Below are 10,893 nucleotides of genomic sequence, written 5' to 3' on the forward strand. Positions count from 1 at the left end.
TAACCTAATACAAATAGACAGCCGGATAGACTTTCTGGGCCTTAGTCAGTTTCATATAGCTTTGAATCCACTGTAGTTCTCCCACATTGAATTAAAAACATCTCTACCTTCCACTTCTATTATAACACTGAGAATACAAAAAGAACAATACCTGTTATATACCTGTTATATACTACAGTCTAAACTAGAATCAAAGCACAGTGGCTCATACCTGTAATCCCAACACTTTGGGAGGCCAAGGTGGGAGGATCATTTGAGGCCAGGAGTTTGAGATTAGCCTGGTCAATATAGTGAGACCCTATCTCTACAAAAAATACAAAAAACAAAAAGTTAGCTGGGCATAGTGGTGAAAGCCTGTAGTGTCAGCTACTCAGGAGGCTGAGGTGGGAGGATTGCTTGAGCCCAGGATTTCAAGGCTGCAGTGAGCTATGATTGTGCCACTGTACTCCAGCCTGGGCAACAGAATGAGACCCTGTCTCTAAAGATACTTTTTTAAATAAAAAAATTGGCTGGGCTTGGTGACTCATGCCTATAATCCTACCACTTTAGGAGGCCAAGGTGGGAGGATCACTTGAGGCCAGGAGTTCAAGACCAGCCTGGCCAACATGATGAAACCCCATCTCTACTAAAAATACAGAAGTTGGCCAGGCATGGTGGCACATGCCTGTAACCCAGCTACTCAGGAGACTGAGGCAGGAGAATCGCTTGAACTCAGAAGGCGGAGGTTGTAGTGAGCCAAGATCATGCCACTGCACTCCAACCTGGGTGACAGAGTGAGACTTAGTCTCAAAATAAAGAAATAAAATAGCTTAAAAGAAAAAAAGAACCCACTAAAGTGGACAACATTTTGATAGTTAAAGGGAATAAGCTATCTCTTCCTCCAAAGATATCATAAAAACGATAGAATGTTATACTTAGGTAATAAGGTATAGTAGTGATCAGAATGTTATCACTCTATCTGTATTTAATACGCATTACTATTCTATCTCCAGGTTTTGAAAGTGTTTGTGTGGGGGGAGAGTTATGAAGTCTTGTGTATTCTGATTTATAATCAGTGTGATAGAACCAAAAAGGAACTTTAGAGATATGTGGTCCAAAGCCCGCCTTTTACAGATGAGAAAACTAAGGCCTGAAGAGGTAACTTGTGCAAATTAATAGCCAAGTTGAGATAAGACACTGTGTCACATTATTCCCACTGTGTGTCTCTTCAAGCATGCATGCTGTGTTTCTTTCACTATGCCACACTTACTCTCTAGTACTGAGCTCCACTGTAATTTTAGAAAGGAAATAGGAAAAACAACTTGATATATGCATGGGAGCAGGTGTATTTAAACCCAAGACATTCATAAAACAAGAGCCACTAAAATTTTACCACAGTGCCATGGGAATTACTTTGTTCTTTTTAGCAACTGCAGACATTATTGATGGATTGATTTCTACATAGAAACACTTTACATGTAGAAATAAAGAGTTTGATGTATGACCTTTTATAAATCCAAAGCAAAGAAAGTGAATATACGCCCTAGGGAAATTAAGTGCTTTACCTCGAAGGAAATCTAAGTGATTTTCACACTAAGTATTGAGTGGTTTGTTATTGATGTTTTAAAAGTACAGATATTTTAATTGACCAGGCATAATTGTGCCCACCTTTGGTCCCAGCCATGCCGGAGAGCTGAGGCAGGAGGATTGCTTGAGCCCAGGAGGTTGAGGCTGCAGTGAGCCATGCTCGTGCCACTCCAGCTTGGGCAACAGAGACCCTGTCTCAAAGAAATATAAAAGTAAAAATAAAAGTACAGATGTTTTAATTCATAGATTTAAAATGTAGTAATCAATGTTTAAGAAACTTTAATACTTAAAATAGACTGCATTAAAACTAAACAGAATTTCATCAGCATTCAAAATATTGGCAAGATGGTTCCATACAGTATGCTTAATATTTTAATTTAATTTAATTTTTAATCCCCCAGAGCATTCTTGCAAATTGCAATTTTAGTAATTGACCAAAAATTGGATAATGTGAATTACACATAGATCACACTTAGAAAGAAATTTCAGTGTATTCCATGGAATACATTGGCCTAGCAGAACTTGCATGATCAGCTAGCTCCCTGACCTTGTATCTCATTTTCCCCCTTGTTCACTCTACCCAAGTCATATTGGATCTTTACTTTTGGATCTTTACTTTTTCCGAAACACACCAGACACACTGCAGCATCACTGACTTTGCATTTGCTATTTCCTCTTCCCGAAATCTCTTGCCCCAGATAGCCACATGATTTGCTTCCCTTACCTCATAGAAGTCTTCATTCAAATATAACCTCATCGAAGTGGCCTTCCTTACCCATTCTGTCTAAGTAGTAGCACCACAACCATCCCTGCCCCCCAATATCTCTATAACCCAGGGTTACTCAACTTCAGCACAACTGACATTTTGAGCTGCATAATTCTTGTGTTGTACATACCGGGGAGGGGTCATATCCATTGTAAGATATTTAGAAGCATCCCCAGCCTCTTTCCACTGTATGCCAGGTGCTTCCTCTCCCAGCCCAACTCCCTTCTCCAGTTATGGGAATCAAAAATGTCTCCTGGGGGCAAAATAGCCCCAGTCTAACTCCCTACCCTTTTTTTTTTTTTTTTTTTTGACACAGAGTCTTGCTCTGTCACCCAGGCTGCAGTGCATTGACGCAATCCAGGTTCAGGCGATTCTCCTGCCACAGCCTCCCGAGTAGGAGGGACTATAAGCGTCTGCCACCATACCCAGCTAATTTTTGTATTTTTAGTAAAGATGGGGTTTTGCCATGTGGGCCAGGCTGGTCTCGAACTCCTGAGCTCAAGTGATCCACCTGCCTCCGCCTCCCAAAGGCTGGGATTACAGGCGTGAGTCACCGTGCTTAGCCTGCTTTATTTTTTTATTTTTTATTTTAATATTTTTTTGTGATGTAGTCTCACTTTGTTGCCCAGGCTGGAGTGCACTCGTGCTATCTTGGCTCACTGCAGCCTCCACCTCCCAGGTTCAAGCGATTCTCCTGCCTCAGCCTCCCGATTAGCTGAAATTACAGGCACCCGCCACTATGCCTGGCTAATTTTTTGTATTTTTAGTAGAGAGGGGATTTCACCATGTTGGCCAGGCTGGTCTCGAACTCCTGACCTCAGGTGATCCACCCATCTCTGCCTCCCAAAGTGCTGGGATTACAGGCGTGAGCCACTGTGCCCGGCCACAATACATTTTCTTAAACGCGCTAAGGTCATCTTGAGTCATTTCTCTATTCAGGTTGTTTCCTTCTATTATAATTAAATTTACATATGAAAATCAGCGGGACCTAAGGAATAAGTCATTATTGAACAGAAGATATTTGAAATTACTTGTGAACATCAAACTGTATTCACAGAAAAATATATACTTAAGTGGTTACAACCCTCAGGACATTAGCCTTTTTCTCAATAAATTAACTTTTGGCCATTGATCAGGTTTTTTTTCTATTTTTAAAAGCTTCAGAATAAATATCATTCATTTAATCAGCACTTCAAGATATACTCTGAGAAACTTCAGTAGTACAAAAATTAAAAGGTTATTTATAGAGTCATGTTAAACATCTGATTTCGTCAGTAGTGCATTTATTTTTATGAACTCTGTATTTGTCTTGAATTAATGTTTATTTACATTAACTCAAAATAATTGGCACTGAACATGATTGCTTAATTTCAGATGTGCTTTGAAACAGAATCAGCATTAAGTTCCTAAAAGTTCTTTTAGATCAATGGAAGAATAAGAAACACAAAATTCCTATAGTTACAGTAGAAATTGTTCTACACTGTGGAAGTGTTTTGTAGGTTTACGATCTATTAGTTCTTTTTTTAAATCCTATTAGCTCCAAGTTAATAATAATTGTATTAACCAACTATGCTTTCTTGAACTTAGGGATGTTCTTTTTAAGTAAATCTACATACACATTGCTTAAATCACAGGATACATGATATAAAACCTTGCTTTTTCCACTAAAATGTCCATTTCCCTTTCAAACAATCTTATGTTCCCCACAATAAGAAAATATTTTATTTAAGTGAGCTTATGAACTGAGCCTCAAATGAAGGGAAATACTCTTAATAAATTATGTATCTCAATTTTTTCCTTTTTTGCTTGCTCTCCTTTTTTACAAAGATCTCAACAGCAATGGATTCATTTGTGACTATGAACTTCATGAGCTCTTCAAGGAAGCTAATATGCCATTACCAGGATATAAAGTGAGAGAAATTATTCAGAAACTCATGCTGGATGGTGACAGGAATAAAGATGGGAAAATAAGTTTTGACGAATTTGTTTACGTAAGTATGTGAAAATTCCCGATTATTAGAAGTAATAGATATTCCTTCATCTAGTGGGATGTTATAGTATTAAGTACTATTATGTTAAGTTCCTAAATATATCATATTAGTACTGTTATAACTAATAAATTTCTGTCATCCTGCCCACTAAATTTACTTCTTTTAGCTGCTAGAATATCTTAACAAATGAATCGAGAAAAAGAGCACTGCAGGAACAAAGATATAACATGGTAAAGTGTTAAGGTGATAAGTTGTATAATGTGAACAGTCTTCTTTCATGGCATCATTAAAGGGCCGTTATCAAGGTGATAAGTGACATCTTTGAAGTATTGTCTCTCCCATGGTGAACAGTGTGCTCCAAAATTTTAATGATACACCCTGACTCACAGTCTCGGAAGCTTCCTGAGCTGAACTTTCTTATTAAAAAGTTGTTTTCCACTCTTGTGGTAGGGGTGTTTAACTGAACCATTTTCTCTAGGATGATAATTTTGATAATTAAAAGTTTGAAGCATATCTTTTTAGTCCATTGGAAGAGGCATTTAAAATTTTTGTTTTCTTCTCTAGTTTCATCAAATATTCTTCAAGGTTAGGGGCTGAGTTTTTAATTCTTTCACCCCCCACTCCACTCCCAGAACTTACTTTGGTGTTCTCTACTCAGTGCCTGGAAAATGTATACTTGGCACACGGTTCTTCAATGCCTACCACTATTGGCTGCTAGCAAGTGAGGACTAGATTTTTTAGACTTATGCCATTTTCAGTCTGTATTTATTGACAATGTATTTGAGATACATGTTAAAAATAGCTGACTGGGTGTGGTGGCTCACACCTGTAACTCCAGCACTTTGGTAGGCTGAGGCAGGAGGGTCTCTTGAGGCCGGGCATTCAAGATCAACTTGGGCAAGTTAGGGAGACTTTGTCAGCTTGGGCAACTTAGGGAGACCCCATCTGTACAAAAACGTTTTTTAAATTAGCCCAGCATGGTAGCTCGAGCCTATAGTCCTAGCTACTCAAGAGGCTGAGGCAGAAGGATTGCTTTAGCCCAGTAGTTTGAGGCTGCAGTGAGCTATGATAGCACCACTGCCCTCCAGTCTGGGTGACAGAGCAAGACCCTGTCTCTAAATTAATTAATTAATTAATTAATTAAAAAAATAAAAGAATAGCTGTTGCTTCTTCCCTCAATTAAGGATACCCTTTATGACTTTACTGGTGTATTTATTATTAATTTAAGGCTGAGTTTGACTAGATCTTACTAGGAATTCCTTTCAGTATATCACAAACTAGTTATCAGTGCCTAATATTTATCACAAATATCCTAGCACTCCTATCCTCCTTTGTCATGGTTTATTTTTCCCCAAGGCAACTGAAACGATAACATACTCTTATCAGTAACTGTGGCTCACCATAGCAAGTGAAATTTTGAAATGTTTTTTCAATTAGAATTAACACCTTTAGGACACCGTAGTAGTTCAAGAAGCAAATTGACCAAGTAATGATGCCTACTCAGCTGACAGCGTTTTGTGATTGTTTTTAAAATGCACACTTGTCGGCCGGGCACGGTGGCTCATGCCTGTAATCCCAGCACTTTGGGAGGCCAAGACGGGCGGCTCACGAGGTCAGAAGATGGAGACCATGCTGGCCAACATGGTGAAACCCGGTCTCTACTAAAAATACAAAAATTAGCTGGGTGTGGTGGTGCGTGCCTGTAATTCCAGCTACTTGGGAGGCTGGGGCAGGAGAATCGCTTGAACCAGGAAGTTGGAGGTTGCAGTGAGCCGAGATCACTGCACTCCAGCCTGGTAACAGAGCGAGACTCCGTCTCAAAAGAAAGAAACAAAAAGAAGCAGACTTGTGTCATAATTATAATGATATAGTTCCTGCCATTTTCTTTTGAAATACTGATTTTCTCCCACCATTTTTTTGTCTCCAGTTATGGCCAAAGCCTTTTGTTTTGAATTCTGTGTTCAATAGTAAGTTGCAGTTTATTTGCAATTTGAGCACTTGCATGTTTTCTGGTGTATCACTTGCTACCCTTTTAACTGCATGGTTAATTGTGAATTTAAAGTAGCTCAGAGCAGCAGTTAACTATGATTGGCTGTTTTTGATAAAATTTATTGCTCAGAATTTTTTAATATATTAGAAAGAACAGATCAAAATCAATAGGATTTGCAGTGTGTCATTATTATTAAGGACAAAATTGTGAAAATGTCTTTGAAAATGATCTTGGGCAAATTGTTAATTTGTAGATTTTGAAATGTAGTTTCTACACAGCTATTTGTGGCTTTTAAGGGAGGAGGTGTGATTGCCTTGGTATATTCTTTGAAAGTAAAGAACATGCACAATAATTTTGGCAACACCAGGGCTTTAAGAAAACAACATTCGTGAGGACATTTTAGGTTAGAATATACATTTTAGAATTGGAAGGAATCATTATATTTACATTCATACACTTTTCAAATGAAAAGAAACAAGCAAACTTGGATTTCTGAAAAAGGAAGTGATTTTTCCTTTTTGCCCAATATTACACAGAGGACTAGTGGCTTTTTCCACTACCTCCCCGCTATTCAAGAAATTTGAAATATCAAGGACAGTAAAGTAATCTGCCTGAAGTTTCAGATGCTACTACTATGACTGTATTAACCAAATGTCTGTCCACACCCATCTGCTTTGTCATCAATGAAACATCTTACAAATTGTCAAACAAAATATGGGTAGAGCTTAGTTATCCAAGAAATAGAAATCATGTTATTCCTGTCAGATATTAGCATAAGGAAATAGAAATAAACATGTTCTTGCTTGTTAGGTTTTTGCTTTTTCTTTGAATTGTTGCTTAAGGGATGTTAATTGAAAACCAAACTACAAACAAAAACAGTTTATGTTAATTTCAGAGAAGTGTGTGTGTGTGTGTGTGTGTGCGCGCGCGTGTGTGCGTGTGTATGGCAAAAAACAGTCCCAAAATTATATGTATGTAAACTTTAAAGGTGAAAATTAAATTTAATACCCTGCTTTTTAAAATTCTTAGCACTTCAAAACCAAAAATACTGGATTTTTATGCTTACAAGATAATAGGACTTTTTTTCTTTGATTGTTAAACTAGTATGGCACTTTCAGCAGAGAAGTAAGCTGCCCAGAACAGTCTTGGACATATAGTAAATGCTGTATGTGTTAGTTGTTGGGGTAGTTACTCTTTTTTTTTTAAAGAAGTTATGTTTTTCAAATATTACTAAGTTTAGGCCCACAAGACATTCCAAAATAATGGAAAAATTCAAACCTGCCTCTTTGGAAACATTTTGGAAATAAGCCCCAAACACTGGAAGCCAGTCAATTTTTTTTTTTTTTTTTTTTTTGCAATTCTTTCTGAAATCTTTCTTTCTTCAGTCATATGCCTCTGGATTGTTTTGGTTTGGCCACTTGTCCTGTGTTGAGCTGACTCTGGGGTCAAAAGAAGTTAGCCAGTTGCTGAGCGTCTTTGAGAGAAAGGCGGTGAAACTTAATAAAAGGAATAAAAAACATGTATATTCCATAAAGGACACTGAAAAGGATGTATAGATCAAGAGTGGATATTGCTTCCTGAGAAAAGTACAGCAGGAGTTAGCTCACAGATGATAAAGCAAGTCTTTCCTTGTGGAGAGAAAACAGCACAAAACAGTGAGCTCATTAGTATCACAACGGGCAGCTTTGAAAAGATTCATTGAGAAGACTCCAGCACAGTAGTCAGCCTTGTGCTATCTCTGATTTCAGAGATTTCTTGTTAAGCCAAAGCTTGTACTCAAATAGTTTTATCATCCACTTAAGCGATTTCTTTACGAAAGTAGAAAGTCAAATGCAAATTCTTTTGTAGTGAATCAATGTCACAGACATACAAATCTCAGTTCTTATCATTTTTACTTTTTTTTTTTTTTTTTGAGATGGAGTTTCACTCTTGTTGCCCAGGCTAGAGTATAATGACGTGATCTCGGCTCACTGCAACCTCTGCCTCCTGGGTTCAAGGGATTCTTCTGCATCAGCCTCCAGAGTAGCTGGGATTACAGGCATGCGCCACCACGACCAGCTAATTTTGTGTTTTTAGTAGAGACGGGGTTTCTCCATGTTGGTCAGGCTGGTCTCAAACTCCCGATCTCAAGTCATCCGCCCACCTCAGCCTCCCAAAGTGCTGGGATTACAGGCATGAGCCACTGCACCCAGCCCATTTTTACGTCTTTAAAATCCAAGGAATAGAAGAAAATACTATGAAACTAAAAGTTTAAGCTTAGCTGGAATAATTTATTTGAAACAATTTAGAAAATGAAGGTCATGTAACTTTTGCAAGACCTTTGAAAATTAGCAAACTTAATTAAAACTTTGCATTTCATTGCCAAGTATAAGAAGGAGTTTTACTAGAGCTACATAAGTAATTGCATTAGGATACATAGCAGAGACATTCTATATATATGTATATATTTTTTAAATTTATTTTCCTTTTTTTTTTTTCTTTTGAGACAGAGTCTTGCTCTCTTGCCCAGGCTGAAGTACAGTGGCACCATCTTGGCTCACTGCAACCTCTGCCGCTTGGGTTCAAGTGATTCTATGCGTCAGCCTCCTGAGTAGCTGGGGTTACAGGCATGCACCACCATGCCCACCTAATTTTTGTATTTTTAGTAGAGATGGGGTTTCATCAAGTTGGCCAGGCTGGTCTTGAACTCCTCCTGGCCTCAAGTGATCCACCCACCTCGGCCTCCCAAAGTGCTGGGATTACAGATAAGCCACCGTGCCCAGCCTACTTTGCTAGTTCTAGTTATTAATTCGAATTCCCAGACGTTCTCTTTTTTAAATACGAATTAATCCTTTTTTCTGTGACATAAACAAATTTGGATTTATTTTTTAGCTGAAATCACGATAATTGAAACAACCTAAGTTTTAGAAGTAAAAGATTCTTGAAGCAGAAGCACTTGTAATAGGAAAAATAACTTTACATATCTCATTCTGAAGCTGTAACACTTTTGTCATTGCAGGGACTTTGGTATGTTAGGCATGAAGAAATGCACACCTTTCAGATTTTAACTTATTAGACAATGTTTCACTAAGTGAAGTAGAGTACAGAAAGAAGTAGACTAGTGACTATTGTCTTTTCACAGAGGAGGTGCATTGTTATCAAAAGGAGAGCTATGGGATCAAAATGCATCACGGTTAATGTACAGTTGAACTAAAACATCACATTGTAAATAAAAATATTTTAATAATTTGAAAACTCTCTGAAGTGTGTGCATCAGCTCCTCACTGTTGATACTTAGAAGTCAGTATAATGGCCATAGAGCAGGAAGGGTGATTTCATTGGTTGTGTGTAGTATTTAGAGTAGTGCATATGTGTGTGTCTGCATACATATACAAACATAGACACACACAGACATTTATTCTAAAATTCTACCTCCAAAATTACCGGTATAGCTAGCACAGAATCGCAGCTATGGAAATACTGAGTAAGCTTGATTTTGTAAAATTTAACTGCTTACTAACTATTCTCTCGAACAGAATTGTATTTGTAAGTCCAAAGAAAGTTAGGATTTAAGAAAGGCAACAGGAAAAGATGACTAAGTAATAGGGCTACTGACAACACATACAGCAACTTTTCTACCAGTTACTAAAAGTCACTTTCTCTAGATGGATTAATTACAAAAAGGTGCCTTCCTGGAAAGATGAAATACAACAAGGCACTCCTTTCGGCCTGACACAGTCCTGTGCAAGACACAAGGCTTGGTTAGTATAGCTTGGGCTGGATTTCTGCTTCTGCTCGTGCCTGCTCTGACACATACAACCTGAACTGTTATGTATATTATAACCCTGTTCTGTGAACTGCAGACATAGGCTGCATCCTCCTGAGATGTGTGTGTGAATACATATTTGTCACAAATGTTAAAGGTCTTTGAATTGCATTTGTTCAGCAACTTTTCCATTAAGTCTTAAGTTTTCTTTCAATGAATCCACTTAAATGGGGTTCTAAACACCATTTAAAGAAAGTTGTATACAGCTTCTACATCTTGCTCCTGTTTTACTGGCTTTGACTAATTTAGCCATGCGCATTGGTGGATCAGGAACACATTTGGAATTAGGTAAATTCCAATACCTCAGAAAAATATAGACAGAACTTTAGAATGTCCAATCAGATGGTTACACAGTACTAGGATGTGAAACTTACTTTGTTATAACTTGCTTTTGTATAATTAGAATGTTCCTTACTGTGAAGAGAAGCTGGACTTCTTAAATGCCCCAATAAGACAATCACTGAAAAGCTTCTTTTTGGTATTTATTCTTGATAGTCATCTATTACTACCAGCTTAACACTTTTTTTAACCGTATTATTCTGTAACTTTTGATTTAATGAATTCCTAATGAGCTACCCCATTATACTGTAAAATAGTTTTTCGGTTAGATCTTAAAATTTTATCTTTCTTTGCATCAACAATTTTTATTGGGTGGGGGGAGGGGGAGGGATAGTGTTAGGAGATATACCTAATGTAAATGACGAGTTAATGGGTGCAGCACACCAACATGGCACATGTATACATATGTAACAAACCTGCACGTTGTGCACATGTA

The 10,893-nt window shown here is 37.8% G+C and overlaps 1 protein-coding gene across 5 annotated transcripts in view; it reads left to right on the forward strand.

Moving 5' to 3' along the window:
* PLS3 (plastin 3) overlaps window positions 1–10,893 on the forward strand; it is a 95,096-nt gene that overhangs the window by 56,176 nt on the left and 28,027 nt on the right. For 4 of the 5 annotated variants that reach the window (XM_011984457.1, XM_011984467.1, XM_011984474.1 and 1 more), the window contains one exon: window positions 4,160–4,323. In XM_011984457.1, coding sequence (XP_011839847.1) covers window positions 4,160–4,323 — 164 coding nt within the window. The remainder of the gene's footprint in view (window positions 1–4,159; window positions 4,324–10,893) is intronic. The other variant, XM_011984481.1, reaches the window with a different exon arrangement.

Source organism: Mandrillus leucophaeus, unplaced genomic scaffold, assembly GCF_000951045.1.
Source record: "Mandrillus leucophaeus isolate KB7577 unplaced genomic scaffold, Mleu.le_1.0 Scaffold1063, whole genome shotgun sequence".
Classification (NCBI taxonomy): domain Eukaryota; kingdom Metazoa; phylum Chordata; class Mammalia; order Primates; family Cercopithecidae; genus Mandrillus; species Mandrillus leucophaeus.